The 19,622-nt window shown below is 35.2% G+C and overlaps 1 protein-coding gene across 1 annotated transcript; it reads left to right on the top strand.

The window, feature by feature from the left end:
- Positions 1–7,937: 7,937 nt before the first annotated feature.
- Positions 7,938–19,622, top strand: LOC137926128 (uncharacterized). The gene is made up of 8 exons (XM_068769657.1): positions 7,938–8,066; positions 10,384–10,574; positions 12,159–12,298; positions 12,965–13,110; positions 15,236–15,354; positions 16,720–16,854; positions 17,588–17,752; positions 19,304–19,622. The coding sequence occupies exons 1-8, from the start codon at positions 8,003–8,005 to the stop codon at positions 19,544–19,546; spliced, it is 1,203 nt and encodes a 400-aa protein (XP_068625758.1). The 5' UTR covers positions 7,938–8,002; the 3' UTR covers positions 19,547–19,622.

Genomic DNA, 19,622 nt, shown 5'->3' with positions numbered 1-19,622 from the left:
TAGGGGGTGATTGGTAGAAGGTGTAAAAACTGGATGAATATGTAAATAGCACATTTTTAAATATAAAGATTTTATGTTTCAATTTCTAATCACTTATATATAAACATGTTTGCAAAGTCTGCAGGAACTAATCTGAATTTTGAAAATAGTTTCCTACTGTATATTTTATTTTTGTAACTTAATTTTCAGACAGGTTACGAAACATACACTTAAATTTATACCTATAAACGATCACCCTGTAAATTCAAGAATGTTTTATAGATTTATAAGTAAGATTATTTGTTAATATCGATTCAAACACATTTATTTAACATTATTAATTTATCTCTTAAAAATGAATTGTATCTTTATTTTATTAGATAGTAAATAAAATTTTAATTTTGACTATAAACAAAAATAAAACCATGTTAAATACTGTACTGGAATAATATCGAATGACATTTGGCCTAAGAACACTATTGAAATAAATACAATTAAAGTTAGATTCGTTTTTTAATAATAACTGTTATTAAATCAGAAATTAAAATAAAAAAATGCAATAATATATAAATAAATGTTGAAATACATACAGATATATAAAATCATCATTGAATTATACATCTAGGCCTGTTGGTTAAAGGAAATATTCCTTTAATGTCAGTGTAACATGAAAGACATTGAAGTGTAGAAGATAAAATCTAGTTACCCTGTCCATGGAGAATATTGTGCACTGTAAACTTGCTTGTATTATATATATGAACCCCGGTGAAAAGCTGAATCTTAGTGTCAATTAATGTGTAGTTTCCAGTGGACGTTTTACGATGATTAGGCAGCGCCAAATAAATGGGCGTTCAAGCTGTGTTACGTCACCATCATCATATCAGCCTATATGTGCCCACTGCAAGGAATAGGCCTCTTGCAAAGATCGCCACCATAGCCGATTTTGCGAGTTTACCAGCTGCATTGGTGACATTGGTTCTTCAGCGGATTATCTCATTTTTGATTCTATCTCGCAGTGAAACTCTGAGCACAGCTCTCTCTATTACTCTTTGGGTGCACTTGAACTAACTAATAAAGCCTATTGTAAGCGACCACGTGTCGTAGTCCTATACGAGGGTCAAACTGAAAGTTCTTAGAAAATCAAAAACTAAGCATTCTAGCAAGTTATTAGTTTTATTATAACTTTTCAAAATAGCGTCCATTTACATCAATACATCGCTGCATTCGATGGAACCATTGAGAAAAGCACCTTGCCCACTCGGCCTTAGGGGTCTCTTCGACGGCGTTTTGAAACGCAGCCACTGCTTCTTCGGCGTCCATAAAATGTTTTCCTCGAAGTTTTGTTCGGGAATAAATAAAAATCGCAGGGTGCGAGGTCGGGGCTATACGGCGGGTGACCCAGTAATTCCACGTATGAGGTCGCCAAATAGTCGATCGTTTGCCTGGCGGTGTGCGACGAGGCATTGTCGTGATGAAGGAGGATCCTGCTGCGAGGTCGTTTCTCTCGAACTTTTTCCAAGACAAGTGGCAAACAGTTGTTAGTGTACCACTCTGCATTAACCGTTTTCTGATCCTCTAAGACAACTGTCGCGTAATGACCTGTCTTTCCGAAGAACGAGGCCACCACCTTTTTTCCAACACTTCGACCTCTCTTCACTTTAGTTGGCAACTCTTCGGAAGGAAACACCCACTGAGCAGACTGTCTTTTGGTTTCCGGATCATAACAGTAAATCCAGCTTTCGTCACCCGTTAGTATGTCGAACACAGCATTTGAGTCACCTCCGTTAAATTTTTGGATCATTTCTCGGCACCAATCAACACGGCGGAGTTTTTGAGCCTCGGTCAAATTATGCGGTATCCAGCGGGCACAAAGCTTCCTGACCGCTAAATGTTCATGGAGGATTTTGTGCACTTGACTCATACCTATGCCTAGACTTGTCCGAATCTGCTGATAGGTCACTCTTTTGTCAGTCTCTATCATACGCCGCACAACACTGATATTGTCTTCAGTCGTCGCTGTAGAAAGCCGTCCCTCACGCAAATCATCGGTGAGATTAGTTCGACCACGTTTGAATTCATTAAACCAGTTGTAAACTGTGGCACGAGATGGGGCTTCATCGTGAAAAGCCAATCGAAGTCTATCATAACTTTCTTGTTGACTTATATGACATCGAAAGTCATAAAAAATCATTGCACGAAAATTTTCTCGGCTTAAATTCAATCTGACGTGCACAGACAATTTTCAATTTGCCGCCAAATCGTAAAACAAATGACAAATGAATGAAATGTATACTCAATATTATTGGTAAAGAGTTCTATTTTCAAAATTTAAACTTATTTTTTTAATATAATGCTTTTAAGTTGCCAGTTCTAAAAACTTTCAGTTTGGCCCTCGTATGTGATCACGAGCATCACACACTGGTCAAATACCTCAGTCTTTGACCCCTAAATTTTTTTTTGCTGACATAGACCCCTTGCAGGTTGTTATAGACCCCTAGGGGTCGATATAGACCACTTTAGGAATCACTGGCTTAAACTGTCAGTGAATGGTGGAACAGCATTGTGTTTGATGTCAGTAAGGAAGGTATTATCATCATCATGTCAACTGCTAGACTCCCATTGCTAAGCATAGGTCTTCGTAAAAACCGGTCTTGCGTAGCCCGCATGCATTTGCTGTGATCTTGACTAAGTCAGCGGAATGATATACCCGCACCACGTCGATGGGGTCGTGATATCCACTAGACAACCTTTCAGCCCCAACTCGCTTGTTCTGGCGATGTGACCTGGCCATCGCCATTTCACACGAGCTATCGAATAACTTCGATGACGTTGGTTAGACTACGGATCTTCTCTTTTTTTGATTCAATTGACGAAAAAATTAAAAGAATGTTATTATGTAATATATTTATGTGTACATATTATCACAGCTTCTTTATCTTGTGCATTTATAAATAAAGTATCCATCATAATAATCTTCCTAAACATTGTTTGTTTCGATAATTTTTTAGGACAGTTATGCACGTTTTAGAAGTTTGCAATTTTTTTATTTTTAAATTTCATTAATTTTAATTGTGATAATTGCCATTTAATCCAGATTTAGATCGTTTTTATCGTTCCTGTATATAATTTTTTTTTATAATTTTGTATCTGTTGTGTGCAGTAATTGTTTCATTATTATTATGAGTAAGTAAATTAATACACATCGGTCATTTTATTTCCTGAAATAAGGCTGTTAAAATAAAAATAATTAATAAAAAATTAGACTTTTTATTTCACACTAACTACGAGTAACAATAAGCGACCTAACCTAGCGTATTTTTAAGTTAAAGCCGTAGTGGATCACATAGTGCGCAGATCTGATGGTTACGGAATCGTTAAGGTCCAGGAGTTGAGACCGCGGATCAGCGTAGAAATGCTGCGCAGGTTTGTGGTCGCGTATACCAATAAGATGGACAGTTCATCTTGTCAAAGTCATTGGGAGACGCTGATTGCAGGCCGCTTGCCACCGGTTCTATTTGAAAACTATGGGAAAGGCTAGTGTCCCGCTGTGGACATCCTGTGACTGACATGGTGATTAAATAATGTATATATTATATCCCTTTATATAATATCTCTGCGTTTGGCATTAATCGGTGTAACATAATTCCTGAAGATGCCCCGTGGAGGGGTGAAACACGTGTTGAGTAATTTGGCGGTGGCGGTTGTGTGATTCGCATTGTTTGCCGCATACGCATTTATCAGCGGGCTGGTGGCCGGTGCATTTTATTGCATGACTACCACTTTATCGCATACCATTTTATCGCATGTGCGGAAGTGGCTAATTATTGGTCCTTTTCTTACTTAGGATGGACTTCCGCGAGGTAACGCATGATTCCATTAAATACCCTCTATATAAGTTCAGTAAAAGCTCCTTATTCGCGCTTCCTTCATTCGCATCTCCACCTTCTCGTGGATTAAAAAAATGCAACCCAATTCCTATATTCGCGGATCTAATAACAATATACATAATAACAAAAGGATTACAATAGGTATCCATCCCAATATCCCTTGTAAATGTCAGCAAATGGACTCATAAAAAAGTAAAATAGATTTTATTACAACTTTGCCGACAAATTCAGGAATTGCTTGAATTGCAAGAAGATTTGACTGAAACTAATTCGGAGGAAATTATAAATTCACAGCTCATTGAAGAAGAGGCTTCAACTAGCACCGGAAACTTGACATTTTATTTAAAAAATCTTAGCGAAAGTTTAAGAATGGCAAATGAGCTTTGCAATTTCTTTATAAACATTGCTCCGTCTATGGAACGAAGTCTTATTTTTAAGAGGCAAATTGCTAATACGACTAATACGTGTCAATCTGAATTGAAGGAGCTTTTAAAAACTGCAAAGTAAGAAAAAATTACAAAATTGTTTAGCCCAAAGATAAATCAAAATATTCAAAAATTTGAATTAAATTGATTTTTATATATATTTGTTTTTTTATTTTTTATTTTGGCAGCTTGGAACGTATACCTTATAATCCCATATAAACTAGCATTCCCTATTCACATTCTCAGTATTCGCGGCATGTTCACGGAATATATACCTCGCGAATTAAGAGCTTTCACTGTATTTGTTTATTAGTAAATTATTTGCACTATTGATTTTAATTCAATAATATGCAAAAATATGTAACTAATCATGCACCAGTTATATTGTATTACGATGTCCAAAAGTTCTTGTGTGGCGACCAAGAGCTGGTAGACGTGGCACGGGTAGAGCCCCCACTAGTGGACCAACGGCATAGTCAAGATCGTGGGAAGTCGCTGGATGTGGGCAGTGCAACACAGGTCATCTTGGCGATCTTTGGAGAAGGCCTATACCTTGTAGTGGACTTCTAGCTGACATGATGATAATGATTAAATAATAAAATACAGATAAACCAAATAAAACAGTTTAGCTATTTATAATCTGAGTCGTAAACAGTCCTTAAGAGCAAAATTAAAAAAATATATATTCACTATTGCTTCTCAAGTCTATGAAAATGTATTGCATGTCCATAAAAATATTATCACTGAATCTGTGGTGTCCTAGCTATAAATGAATGAATGAACGTATGAATGGCATTATAATCCATATATTATGCATTATTATATAGGACACTGCTCACAAACAAGTTTTCAGAGGATAGGCAGCAACATTGTCTGCGTACCTTAATACCACACTGCAATCGCCAACCCACATGCTAAGCGTGGCGATTTATATCCTTTATAAATATCTTTAGGGACAACCTATGCCTTGCAGTGGGCTTCTAAACGACATGCTTCACGATCCTTAAAGTTTTCATTTCACTACTAAAAGTCTATTATAAAAGTAGAATTCAAAATAGATTTACTAGACATTTATCATAATGAGATTACGTTAAGAATCTCGATTCTTATCGGTCTTTATTCTTTTATTTCAAAATAAATTTATTTAGTAATCGTCGTGCGGTATATAATGTTCCTATATGCGATTTTAAAGGAAAAATTAGCTTGTCCTTATTTATTGCAATGGATTTATATTCGAGTACCGTGCCAGCTTCGTGAATCATGAGTTTTTTTGGATTTCACTCTCCAATATCACAATTGTAAAGAAACAATTATTGTTAAATGTAGTCTCCTTGTTTACATGTGAGGGGTATTGGTTAGTACAGGCCCCTCGTCCCGTAATAGATAAAGAAAAACACTTGCCGGATGATTAAACTTATATAATATCACAGAACAAGAAATCTCAATTTGAGTTACAAGTATTTTCTTTGTTAAACAGCGGTTGAAGCGACACGTCCGCTCGGTAGCGCGGCGAGTCAGAGAGAGGGCGAGATGTACCGAGTGTAAGAAGGGGCATGCCAAAACAGATGCGTTCATAGATAATAAATTTGAGTAAGAAAAGGACCAATATTTAGCCACTTCCGCACATGCAGTGGTAGTCGTGCAACAAAATGCACCGCCCGCTAGCCAGCTGATAAATGCGTTTGTGGCAAACAATGCGAATCACACAACCGTCACCGTCAAATTACTCAACACGTGTTTCACTCCTCCACGGGGCATCTTCAGGAGTTATGTTACACAGATTAGTGCCAAACACAGAGCATATTGTTAGGCGCATGAACACATGAAATGGTGAAATATAACGAATGTGTAAATTAGCGAATGAATGCATGCATGCATGTGGTGGTAGTGTTTTCAGTTCACAGTCGCCCACTGCAAAGCATAGGTCTCCCTTAAAGATATCGTCACGTATGGCAGGCGCTGGCATTCGTAGTGTGGTGGTATTATGATACGCAAAGGACGCTGCTGCCTATTCTCTGGAAAAATATTTTGTGCGCAGTGACAATCCTATATAATTAATGCACAAAGTGTGAATTATATAAAACTGTATCTCGGGAATCGGACCCACGATATGTCGATATGCAAGTCTAAGTTTCCTAACCAGTCGCATTCAATTTAAGCGAGTAGTATTAGTCAAATATTATTATATAGCACCATTGAACTTGTTTAAGAAAATAGTATAAGACAACAATTGTAAAAATAAAGAAAAGACATAAACATAACCAAAATGTAAATTAGCAAAGCTGTAATATTAAGAACTGAGGTGAAGAATGAGAAGACGGAAGAAAGGATTATAATAAATGACAAAGAGTGGAAGCAGTGGCGTAGCTATGGTATTTGGGGCCTGGGGCAGATTAGGGCTTGGTGCCCCCCCCCCCCCCCAAGAAGTCCAAAAAATTTCAAAATTCAGAACAGAATGTAGTTAATAAATATTTTTTTAATAAATATATATAAAATAACATTAGATGTTTTTTTTAACGTTCTAATATGAACAACAACTTTAACAACTTTTTTAGCACAAAAATAGTAAAATTCGATATTCTTTTTATGTTGTTTTTTTTAACATTATTCATCATTCAAAAAAAAATATTTATTTTCAACTTTGGTGCCCCCCTTGCTAGTGGTGCCTGGTGCGGCCGCCCCGCTCGCCACCCCCTAGCTACGCCACTGAGTGGAAGACATTGTGATGTGTGGCAGTAGAGAGAATGAATGATAATGTGACGTCTGATAGAAGAAATAAATTAAGAGTGTGAATAACTTAAAACCTTAACCTTACCTATGTTAGGGGAACACGAGAGGCCTCCAATAAAAGGGGGCCAAAAAAAAACCAGTCGTATTCAGTGACTTTTTACGAACTTGAATATGGTTGTTTGTTTTGTGACCCTCGCTATTGGCTATTGGGGATCTCTCCTTCCACCATTATTTGTGTGGGAACATGTATTTAACTTTTCTTTTATTAATTTTATCACATTTCATTTTTTATTACCACACTCTTCTTTCATGCATCAGTACCTACCTTTCCGTTCGTTCACTCTACAATTCTATCTATCTTTCTCTTCTATTCATTCCCATTCATTCATTCTCATCACTGTCTTATTTATTACAGTTTATCACAGATTATTGTTTATGAATTCACTTATAAGTATACTTATCACAGTTTTAATACATCTCAATTAATATAATTACATTTTAATTTATTCCTAATATAAAAACTTGAATATGTTTTCGGTCCCAAGCCAAGACTTTATCCACACCAAGTCTAAAGGCTCTTTCGTCTCCAACGGCTGTCGGTTGCAGTAAGAATGTGCTCCTCTCACTACTACTTCAGATGAGTAATTCTTCGACTTACGTCAGTGACCTTGGTTCATCTGAGGAAGTTCACATTCTTGATTCAATCTGGTGGTGAAGCTCTAAGCATAGCCCTTTATTGTTCTATTAGTGTGTAAGCTATATACTTTACCAAATTGCAACTGTAATTTAATAAATTGATGGTAAAAATTTTAATGAAATAAATTCTCTTTGTCTTATCGACACAACTGTACATTACTAACACATTGATGACGCAAGCGTGTAACGAAATAGGTTCACTTTGCACGACGGTAGCGTCTTTGTCTTTGTAATAAATTAAATTAAAATATTGCGAATTAATAGAGGAGATTGATTAATTGTATCATGACGTCGCTTAGTGTAACAGTGTGTATTTTACTTTTATATTTAATTAAATATGTGACTGGAAGTAAGTGGTTAAATCTATAATTTTATTATTTTTTATTTTGTTAATTTCGGCTTATACCACGGTATTAGGTCTTATAGCGTACTATGTTAGATAATGCAGCCGCGATAGACTCGTTTTTTACATATAAGAGCTATTTACAATGTTATGTTTACGTGCTATTTACAATTGAAGGCGTTAAATGTTATTGAGATAAAAAAATATGTAAAATTTTTGACTGTTATCTCAAAGCATATATGAAAATATATTGACACATTTAACTATGACAAATACAATACAATACAATACAAACCCAACAACAATGTTTACACTTTTAAAATAGGATTACAGATAATGTTCAGAAAGCTTCTAATGTCAAATTTAAAAGTATTTATAAAAAAAAACGTTTATGTGCTAAGAGTTACTGTGTATATGACTTCATACAAGTAATCACACTTTGGAAATGATTTATTCGTCTCGACGCTATTTCAAAGTATTATTAAATATGTAATTTATTATAATTTAAAAAGAAAAGTAAAAGCTCCCTTTAAGTTTCACTGGTTGACGTTAATATGGCACGTATAACATCGTATGTTGAATAAAGAAATTTCATTTAAATTTGAATTTGAATTCCGAATATAACATGTGTGTTAAGAAATATAAATCTTTTATTACATTGTTCTTTATTAATTTTGTCTCTAGACAGTTACATTGTAGGAACACCCGTGCCGCACAATAATAATTAATAAGTTTATTTAACAAACAATTCCAAAAAAATTCTTATATAGTGTGAAAGATTTTAAGGCGGTTTAAAGTTTAAAGTTTCAGAGTGAATTGCTCTACTACTGTATTAAGAATGTGATGCAAAAAAAAAAAAGACAAAGAAATTTTATAGCTTTTAAGTTGAAGGAAGAAAATCACATTATAGTGTTAAGGATTTTTCCCACAAACTGATACGATTATTTGTGATCACTTTGACGATATTTACTTAAACTTTAAGCTACGACTGTTTTAAATTGAAGGATACCATTATGGGGAATCTTAATCTTATTTTAGTTTTTGTTAAATCTTGCGATTTTGGAATTCTTATTATAACGTACACAAATGATCACTGTGAATAAACCTAAGTAGATAATTGTAAAAAATAAGTGAATAAATTTCTATGAATATAAATCTGTAGATGGCTTCTGTCCTAGTCAGCTGTTTTAAAATACGTTCACTTTAATATCAGAATAAAATCCTCAGATTCTTCCCGCCATTTTTCATAAACATAATACAATGTACAAGATGATTGATTATAGGTAGAGGTACGGAATTTTCGCAAAAAAACAAATCACCAATTTCGCATTTAAATTTTTCAAACATTGCAAATTTCGCATTTATTTTTTAAAACTTATTAAATTTGGGGTAATAGGCATTTTTCGACAAAAATTTTTCAAAATTAAAGGTGCATGCCTTAACATTGACAAGTTTAGTTAATTAAAAAATCGTAAAAAAATTAATATTCGCAACCTTAAGCGTTCTTTGTTAGTTTGTTACGACGACATTGTATATTTTAAAGATGAGTTAAGCGTCCACTATGTAAAGTTGGATGTCAAATACTCTGTATTAGATTCTGCTCCATCAAAGGACGAAAAGTTGCATTTGACGGCCACCAAATTGTCATGCATATTATGATTTATATTTTTATTAATGAGTTCATGGATTAGCCCATTGATGGCAGAGTTCGAAAAAAAGATAAGGCGTTTTTCTAAAAATTAGGGATTTTCAACTGACCAGAGGTCTTTTACACAAAACAAAGAGCTTCTTAACTGATAAGTAAGCCAAGAAATATATCCCGTAGGCCTTAGGGGTCTATGATACGGGGTTGACATCACTGAATTTACCTATGAAAGTGTGAATATTCATCAATTAACTCATTTAAAAATGATCTTGAAAAACAGAAAAATTGCATACATTTCGCATTTATTCGCATTTATAAGAAATTTTCGCATTTATTCGCATCTATTTCGTAAATACGAAATTTCCGTACCCCTAATTATAGGTGTAAAAGCTTTATAGGTAATTTATTATAGGTAATTTGCTGTCAATTAATATATGGAGCTGGAAAAAAATAATCTTATTAGTTAATTTTAACTTAAATTTAAATTATTTAGAGACTAAACACGAAACTAAACACACAATGAAAAATTGTGAGTATTAAACGTCATTTTAAAAAAAAGCACGGTCTTGTGTCTTTGGAAGATCATTATAAAAAAATTTATTGAGATATACATTTAACTAATCACACTGTATATTACGCCATTACGAAATTATTGATATAATATATTTTGTATTTCAGATTGCACATTAATTTTAAATGATGACTTCGGACATCCGTCGCCTGTGTACATAAAGAACGAAACATATTTGGCGCCAAATACACCGACGGGCGCCATAATGATTAGCAGTTCGGAAATGCTGCGCGTAGGATGTACGGGCAATAGGAATTATGTTATTTTAGGAACTAACAAAACTGGTATCAACGTCATGGTACGATATTTACTATTTTTTTTAACATAGTCGTCAGTAAAATAAAATGTGCTACATTAAGTTATACTTTAGTTCAGAGGTCGTCAAAGTTCTTAATGTAAATAGTGAAATACTAATCTAATAATACATGGCGGGCGCCAATTATTTTTTGACCTAACAAATATATAAAAATAATATTCATATTTATAAAACATGTTCATTTATTAATTTTATAATTTATAAATTTTATTACAAAAGAAGGTTATTATTAATCTTAAATAAATACAGAAGAATATTTGTAAGTATATTAAAGTTGGTGGCAAAAGCAATGACATATTTATTATATAAAATTATTGGGATGCCATTTCATTTGCAATTTTTAAATATCGATCATTTACGACGTTTTGAATTTCTTGTCTAAATTAGCGATAGTTTAAGGGCAAGCTAAAATTTACTGAAGGGCGCAGTGGCGCCCGCGGTTGCTGCGTTGTCCGGCCTCTGGTTTAGGTAATTAATTATAAGGTTAAAAAGTTACGAGTGCTGTTTGAACCGTTTTTATTGATTATAACACTGGTCACAGACGTTCGAGCTTATAAAGATCGCGGTGTTAAAGTTCGCAAACTTACTCGTCTTTATCACAGACTATCTAGTGATCACTGTACATCAGTAAGAAAAGGACCAATATTTAGCCATTATATTATATTATATTGCACGACTACTACTGCATTGGCGGAAGTAGTTATATATTGGCCCTTTTCTTACTTAGGATGGATTTCTGCAAAATAACACCTGAATCCATTAGATACAAAAATAAAAAAAAATTCATTGAAATATTTTATATGTTTATTGAAAATGTTTTCTTATTAATTTATCTAAAATGGCAAACAATGCAAATTGCACAACTGCCACCGTTAAATCACTCAACACGTGTTTCACCCTCCACGGGGCATCTTCAGGAGTTATGTTACACCGATTAGTACCAAGCACTTTGTGTTTGTGCACTTTGTTACACGACTACCACTGCATGTGCGGAAGTGGCTAAACATTGGTCTTTTTCTTACTTAGAATGGACTTCCGCAAGGTAACGGCTGATTCCATTAAACACTGTATATCATATTTAAACATTGAGTTATTTTATTCTAAGAGATCGAATCATAAATAAGGAAATCCGGAGACCAAAGAAAGTAACATAGCTAAACGAATTGGTAATTGGAAGTGGAAGAGGGCAGGCCATATAGAACGCAGAACTGAGGTCTGCAGGAGCTCTAACCTTCTGAAGTTGAGATTCAGCTGTTCTGGCTTTTACAGCTTCTTCGTACTCAGTGAAGATTTTTAGGATTTCGGATCCGCGAGGTAATAAATTAAAAAAAAAAAACATAAACGGGCAAATGCGGTGTTAGAAGGCTAATCATAGGGTAGATATATAACCTTGTTAAGAGTTTCGGAAGTCACTGGATACAGATCGCTTTCAACCGGTTCTATTGAATATTAATAAGCGAGGCTTATGTCCAATAATGGATATCCTAGGTCTAAAATGATGATGATAATGTTGAATGAATAAGAATAAGCTTTAATATGTTTTAATATAGCTTCATGTGTAAATAGGACGTGCAATGCGTTAACCACAAAACTTTTCGAGCGGGCGGCTGGTTGGGGGAGTTCAAAGACATCAAATGCAGTTCACCTGCTAGCGTGGAGGCCGAGGAAACTACCACATACTGCGCTGGTCGTCATCGACTTTATCGGTAGGTTTTTTTTTATAATGACAACACATATTGATGCTTTATGATAACAAGATTAACATGATACTGGTGTGACAATCAGGAAAACAAAACCTTTGGTTCCTAAAGGAACCTCCAGGGGTCAACGGAAAACTCGACGAAGAACTATCAATGTAGTGTTGTCAAAACAATTAGTTCACAATTCTTTAGCGGGTCCACAAAAAATTATCGGCTTTGGATAGTGAAGTAGTAAAATTTTAGCAAAACTTCACCTGTCAATTTAGGTAGAAAATACTTTAAGAAGCGCAGCGAAGTAGTGTAAAAACTTACATATTCATTTTTAGTATAGAGTGTCTGTCAACGTGTGTTTATACGCGCAAACGGACGAAATACAACTTGTGATATATATGCTTGAAAACTATTAATTCGTGTTTGAAACTCTTAGATGTAATCTTCACATTTTACGTAAAATTTTGAAAAAATTGTAGAAATGTAGTCCCAAGGAGTTCATAATAGCTGAGTGTCCTATGTACAATAAGAAATTTTTCAAAAAATAGAACTAAAAATAAACTTAAATAAGATAAATATAGACTAACGATGACGAGTTATATTAATAAAATATTGAGATATAATTTGTTGTAATGTGATCTTTTTACTTTTTTAAAAAACATCCTTTTATTATTATTTCAGAGTGGGTTATCAGATTCGTAACAAATTTTATACACTGTACCAAGCATGTTTCGACCAGGGGCTGCAGTCCACGTTGTACGTCCAGCATGAGCTGATGCCTTACAGTCACTTCATGCAAAACAGCGTCACCAGGCCGCAGTTTCTAGGTAGAGTTTTCATTTATTTCGTTAATGTACTTTTGACAGATAAAATATTGAAAAATTGAAACAAAGAATTGACTTTCGATATTCAAAAAAAGGTAATATAACGGTTGGAAAAATATTTTCGATATTAGATGACCCTCAGTTTTCCTGTAATTAATACAGTAGTCGAAGTGTCGAAATCTTCAACAATATTTTTCATAAGAGCAGGTTTTTATTAGTTTTTGTCCAAAAAACTTTTTCAAATCATTATGTAATATGTAATACATGTATTATATATTACTTAATGTTGATGTGAGCTGCTGACATGTCAGGGGTTGTCAAAATGCATCTTGCGAACCACTCGACAAATGTACCCGCGCTGTTTTCCTCTTTTTTTGATATAACTTTTAAAAAAGTATCGGAAAATTACAACTTCTATCAGAATTAACTAACCGTCAAAGAATTATAGAGAATCGGCGAAAGACATCAGTTAATCACTAAATTTTAATGAATTATCAGAATACCTAAAATAAATGAGTATAATTTTTAATATTTGAATGCCGTACAAATATTCTGTGCTTTTACTTATGTGATGTCAATAAACATAATTTGCGTTTTGTATGTTCATTTTTGCGTACAATTTAAATACATATTTAATTGCTTCTCAAAAGTAATTATAAAGTTTTGCTCGGACTGTCAAGGAGCTTGGCAACCGCTGATATCTATATATATATATATATATATATATATATGTATATATATATATATATGTACTTTTATTTAAAATGACGATTCAAAAGTGCCTGTAATGGTTTATTTGAATAAAGAATAATTTGATTTTATGATAATTCTGAAGCATTACCAGGCAATTTAATGTAAAAGCATACACCGATATATTTACAAAAGCTTTTACAGATCCCGAAAACAATTACGATTACCTATATTTTTCTACGTTTATTACAAGATAAATGTAATGTATGAAGACGAAGGTTTTTGAACAATGTGTCTTGCCAGTGACGACATATGGGTCAAATAATCAAAAGAAATCACCTTCATATATTAAGCAATCAACATCAATTCAAATGATAATGTATGTTACATTGACACATCACTTATATTATATCAAAAGGTAAGTACTTCGACCACTCCAAACGCTCCATCGGCAAAGTAGCTCCGGGCTAATAGCATATTAATAAAACATTTTCAACACTATCTTATTATAATTAGAGTCTATATTCGACTGTTGACGACATATGGGTCGAGACAGCTTTCATAGAAAGCTGAAGATCATCTAGAGAGCAATGCAAGATCGTTTCATAATTGAGATCCCCAGAAGGATATTCAATAAAATAGATCGAAGAATTGCTTGGATGAACTGGCAGTAGGCAGGACGAGGTACATTGCTCGTGCAAGCGATGACCATTGGGGCCGAGGTGTTCAAGTGGCCACTACGAGCCGGCGAGGGTAGGCGTTCCCCTAGACTAGCTGACGTCATAGTTAAGTATCTAATAAATTCAGGCGTTACTTTGCGGTAGTCCATCCTAAGTAAGAAAAGGACTAATATATAGCTACTTCCGCTATATAGCAGTAGTCGTGCAATAAAGTGCACCGCCCGCCAGCCCCAACACTGATTAGTGCACTGCACTCGGTGTTTGACACTAATCGGTGTAACATAACTCCTGAGGATGCCTCGTGGAGTGGTGAAACACATGTCGAGTGATTTAACGGTGGTAGTGGTGTAATTCGAATTGTTTGCCGCATGCGCATTTATCAGCGGGCTGGCGGACGGTGCACTTTATTGCACGACTACTGCTACATAGCGGAAGTAGCTATATATTAGTCCTTTTCTTACTTAGTCATAGTTAAGATTGCGAAAGGTCGCGGGTAGCAAGCAGAGCGTAAGACCGGTCTTGGTGATCTTTGGGTAAAGACTACGTCTTGCGGTGAGCATCTGTCGGCTGATAAGAAAAAATGTGTCAGTTTTTGATGTATCGCAAACAAAAGGAGCAATAAACACTAAACATACAGATCTTCAGGATGCAAATACATATATTCGTTCTCTGATGTCGTTCTATTAATATAAATACGCTAGTTATAAAATAATTAAGACAAAATCAAATCTCATTAATAGAAGGTTTTGTATTTACAGAAGGCAAGCTGTTTAATAATATTCCAATGTCAAAGGTGTACACAATAGACAACCAGAGAGCGAGGTTCAACGCCATACTCGGAAGCAACATGGACCAGTTGTACATAACAAAGAATCAGGTATAAAATCCCAGCTAAATATTTATCATGATGGGAAAGGTCGCTGGTAAAAGGAAGGTTGGTAGGAGAAAGAAGTCGTGGCTTCGTAATATTAGAGAGTGGACCGGAATCGCCAGCGCTGTTGAGCTATTACGCAGAACCAAAAATAAGGAAGAGAGCAGGAAGCTGATAGCCAACCTCCACTAGTTGGAGAGGCACTTCAAGAAGAAGAAGAATTAATTTTAATAAATAGAATATGTGTAAAATTAAAATTCAATAAAATAAATTGTGATCAGGAAATCTTATTCTATCAGATGTGATATTTCTTCTGTGTATTCTCCCTTATTCTCTACGATTGAAACGTATTCTCATTTTCTAAGTTTCGCCTCGAGATCGAATCAGAAATGAGATGTGCAGAAGAACCGAGATCACTTGCTCGAAGAATTGCTTATCCTGAGTGACAGTGGTCAGGGTATATCGCTCGTGCCACCGACGTCTACTGTGGCCCAAAGGTTCTCGAGAGGTGACCATGAGCTGGTAGACCTGGAGTAAGCCACCTGCTAGGTAGACTGACGACATAGTAAAGGTCGCGGAAAGTCACTGGATGCGGGTAGAACAAGATTATTGATCGTGTCGATCCTGAAAGGAGACCTGTACCTTATGTCTTTATGACGATATGCTTGCGTTTTGCCACAAGCTAAAAAAATCATTTTCGCTAGAATAAAACGGCTGATCCACTCCATCACTTCTATTATAGATAACTTCGTAGGACTACGTATGCGGAAATATCTTCCATTTTTCTCGTGGACAAAATCTATTTGTGATACTGTTCCACTGCCGAAACGATAAGAAAGTCGAACACGTATCTTGTTGAACACCACCATCTTTTCATAAAGTCTAGTGTCAAAAATACGCCTACCGTTTTCTAATGTCCCCCTACTCCACTACTATGTTTCTAAATATAACATGTAAATGGGAGGTATTCGGTGAACTCTGTTGTGTCCCTCGTCATATATGGCGGCTGCACGTGGGTTATATCGCATATGAGTAACATAGACTTGCACATACCATTGTACCGCTAACAATTACCTCGACGTAGTTCAGAGCTGGACTCTCCAAATTTAATAAAATTCGCCTGGAATAATTTCGCGTGTCACAGCGAGGACTTAAAACACATCCCACGAACTGCTCTCTATTTCTCAAAGAGGAGAAAGGCGTGGTTTATCTATCCGTCTCGAAGTTTCGTCGTCTGTCAACAAGGCGATTGTTCTCTCTTAAGATGTCATAGTTATCGTGACGGTTTTTGGCGGAAGCTTCTATCGGTTGACGATGGTGATGATACACCTATGTATCAGGTGTGGCACCTACAACATCTTCACATTGCAGTTCTTGGCTCGTGGACATCTCGCAGCGCGTGCAGACTTCGTGCTGAGAGCGCCGCAGAAGGCTTCCTTTCATTACATCAACGTGAATCCGCAATGGATGAGGGGCAACGGTGGTGACTGGGCCGCCTTGGAGGAAGTGAAGTTTATCATTTTTTTTTAACAAAAACTGTTGTTATTTGCTCTAACAAATGAACTAAACACTCTCCCACTTACCTTTTTAAATCTTCTATACTATTAATTATGATACATTAAATTTTTTTTTTCTATTTGAATGCGATAGGCTTATAAGCAAGGACAGACAGTAAATAATAATTAATTTCAATATGTAGTCACACGAATTTTCGCTTACTAACGGTTACATCTTTTATTTAAATTAGAATAGGTAGAAACTGCAGGAAGGCGGTGATTAATGCAATAGGTAAAAATAAAACAAACACTAAAATATAGAAATAAAAGAGATATAGTACTTAGTACCAAAAATAGTGCAATAAACAGCATAATATAAGACGATAATTATAAAAAAAATACCTGTTAAATATTTGAACAATAAATGTAATGTCGCAAAATAAAATAGTAAGGAAACCTAGAATGTAGTGGTTGAGGATGGATGTACGGCTAATGGAATGAAAGAGAAAGACTGGGAAAATTGTAGAATGAAAGAAACAGTACGACAGATAAGATGATACATTAAAGAGAAGAATGATGATAATAAAAAATATGAATAAATTACTAGAAATAAAAAGTCCCTGTCCCACACGAGATAGGGGAACGAGAGGTCCCCAACAGCGGGGACCATATAAAAAAATTAGAATAGGTTGTTTCTCTCTACGTTTAAAGTTCTCTACTTCTAAATAAATATGTTTTCCAAGGCTCTCCGACGCCGTGTATCGCGAGGTGGTTCATCAGTGAACGTCATAACAGGCACTCATGGTGTGTCCACGCTGCCCGACAAGTTCGGCCATTCACGTGAGCTTTACCTTCATGTGGACAAAAACAACAATGAAGTGGTTCCAGTGCCGTTGTATTATTACAAGGTATGTTTTTACCTACTAGATCTAATGGACTTTTACCTTTTACCTAATAGATTTAATGGAATCAGGCGTTACCTCGCGGAAGTCCATCCTAAGTAAGAAAAGGACCAATATTAAGCCACTTCCGCACATGCAGTGGTAGTCGTGCAATAAAATGCACCGCCCGCCAGCCCGCCGATAAATGCGTATGCGGCAAACAATGCGAATCACACAACCGTCACCGCCAAATCACTCAACGCGTGCTTCACCCCACCACGGGGCATCCTCAGGAGCTATGTTACACCGATTAGTGCCAAACACAGAGTGCACTTTGGCTAATTATTGGTCCTTTTCTTACTTAGGATGGACTTCCGCGAGGTAACGTCTGATTCCATTAAATACTAGATATTATCATCAGCTATTTATAAGATAACCTTGTAACCATGACACAGCGATATTACTATGGCTGCATTTATTTGACGCCATTATAGTAGAAGAGCTAGTGTGTCTGACGTTGACAGGACGTCAGAAAGAACTGTCAGGGACTAGGATTTGCGACAATATAGTCAACTCCTCCCGGTGATTCGATATTAGAAACACTTCCCTTAACCCTTAATAACTTAGAGTTTCAATTTTGATACCAATCTTTTAAACCGAATATTCACATTACTATTAGTTTTTTTTATAGGTTGGCTGTACGTATTTTACTGTTTATAATATTCTTTCCAACGAAATTAAAAAAATCTATTTTTCCCTTCAACTACACCCTCAAGCAAACACAGTAATATTAAAAAAATCACTTTCGTCAATCTGGCTACTAAGGGTTAAATCTGATCGAAATAGACATATTAGTTGGCTATACTTTGAAAAAAATCTTTTTCATTTCAGTTAAAAAATTGATAATTGAAGACGATGGTAGGTTGTTCTTCTAGATCCAGGAAAACAGAATAACAGATTTTGTGATAAATAATTATTTATTTTTCGGAGTACATTTTAAACACTTACAGATTTTTTTTAAAAAATTAAAAGGAACAAAACATCGGTAAACATATCTATCTACATATATATCTACGTCTACGGGGCTTACTAACTAGCGCCATCTATTACGTTTTTAGAGAAAGTATGATAAAACAGTTCTATGTACTTACCAATAACTATTATTATTATAAATCATCTATTTGTTGAAACGTAGTATCCCGGTAGTATAGCGGTCTCAAATTAAATGGTGTGCCCACCATTTGTTTGGTTAATTGTGTTAAACCAAAGTGTCTAGGTTCTCACTCCACCACAGAATCCAATTATCATTGTATTTGCTATAGAATTATCATCACAAGACCGAATCGTGAATATTACATCATGAATATCGCCAAAATAATTTGAAATATAAAAAATATATATACGGAGAAGAGATAGATCCATGCCTTGCGATGCCGCCCAGATTGGTAAATTGAAATGACTTTGACAATACAAGAATTCCGTATGTAACCAATTATACTGCTCTAAAATGTTACTTGTATGAAATAAATATATTTTTTAGTGCCGTGTGCTTTAACAACAACTTTTTTTTTGTTACAGTTGGTATATGACCCTCGAAACAAAACAGCAGTTGCTTTCGTATCGATAAATTCATCGTACTACAACAACACTACTATTGACAAGCTGACGTTTTGCAATGACATCTGTCAGAGTGACAGCAACCTCGCGTGGCTGTCATGGCGTCCTAATGATGGCACACACAGTTTCTGTTGCAATTACCTAGAGTTTGTTAGAACAGTTCATTATTTGCCAAGGTTAAATGTAAGAGGATTGTTTTATTAAAACTCGTATATTAACTTTCAAAGGGTTCCATTGTTGGAATTATTGGCGATTCCGCCGCCCTGGGCAAAGAGAAATT

Source organism: Battus philenor, unplaced genomic scaffold (genome assembly GCF_028537555.1).
Source record: "Battus philenor isolate CCGP_79_NKW_IND1 unplaced genomic scaffold, ilBatPhil1.0.hap1 SCAF_29, whole genome shotgun sequence".
Classification (NCBI taxonomy): Eukaryota; Metazoa; Arthropoda; class Insecta; order Lepidoptera; family Papilionidae; genus Battus; species Battus philenor.
Note: the sequence above shows the minus strand (reverse complement) of the source record. Positions and strands in the feature narration are given on the sequence as shown.

Coding starts and splice junctions, on each gene's coding strand:
- LOC137926128 (XM_068769657.1), top strand. CDS start 8,003: ATGACGTCGCTTAGTGTAACAGTGTGTATTTTACTTTTATATTTAATT. Junction 12,299..12,964: donor GGTCGTCATCGACTTTATCG/GTAGGTTTTTTT, acceptor TTATTATTTCAG/AGTGGGTTATCAGATTCGTA. Junction 16,855..17,587: donor ACTGGGCCGCCTTGGAGGAA/GTGAAGTTTATC, acceptor ATGTTTTCCAAG/GCTCTCCGACGCCGTGTATC.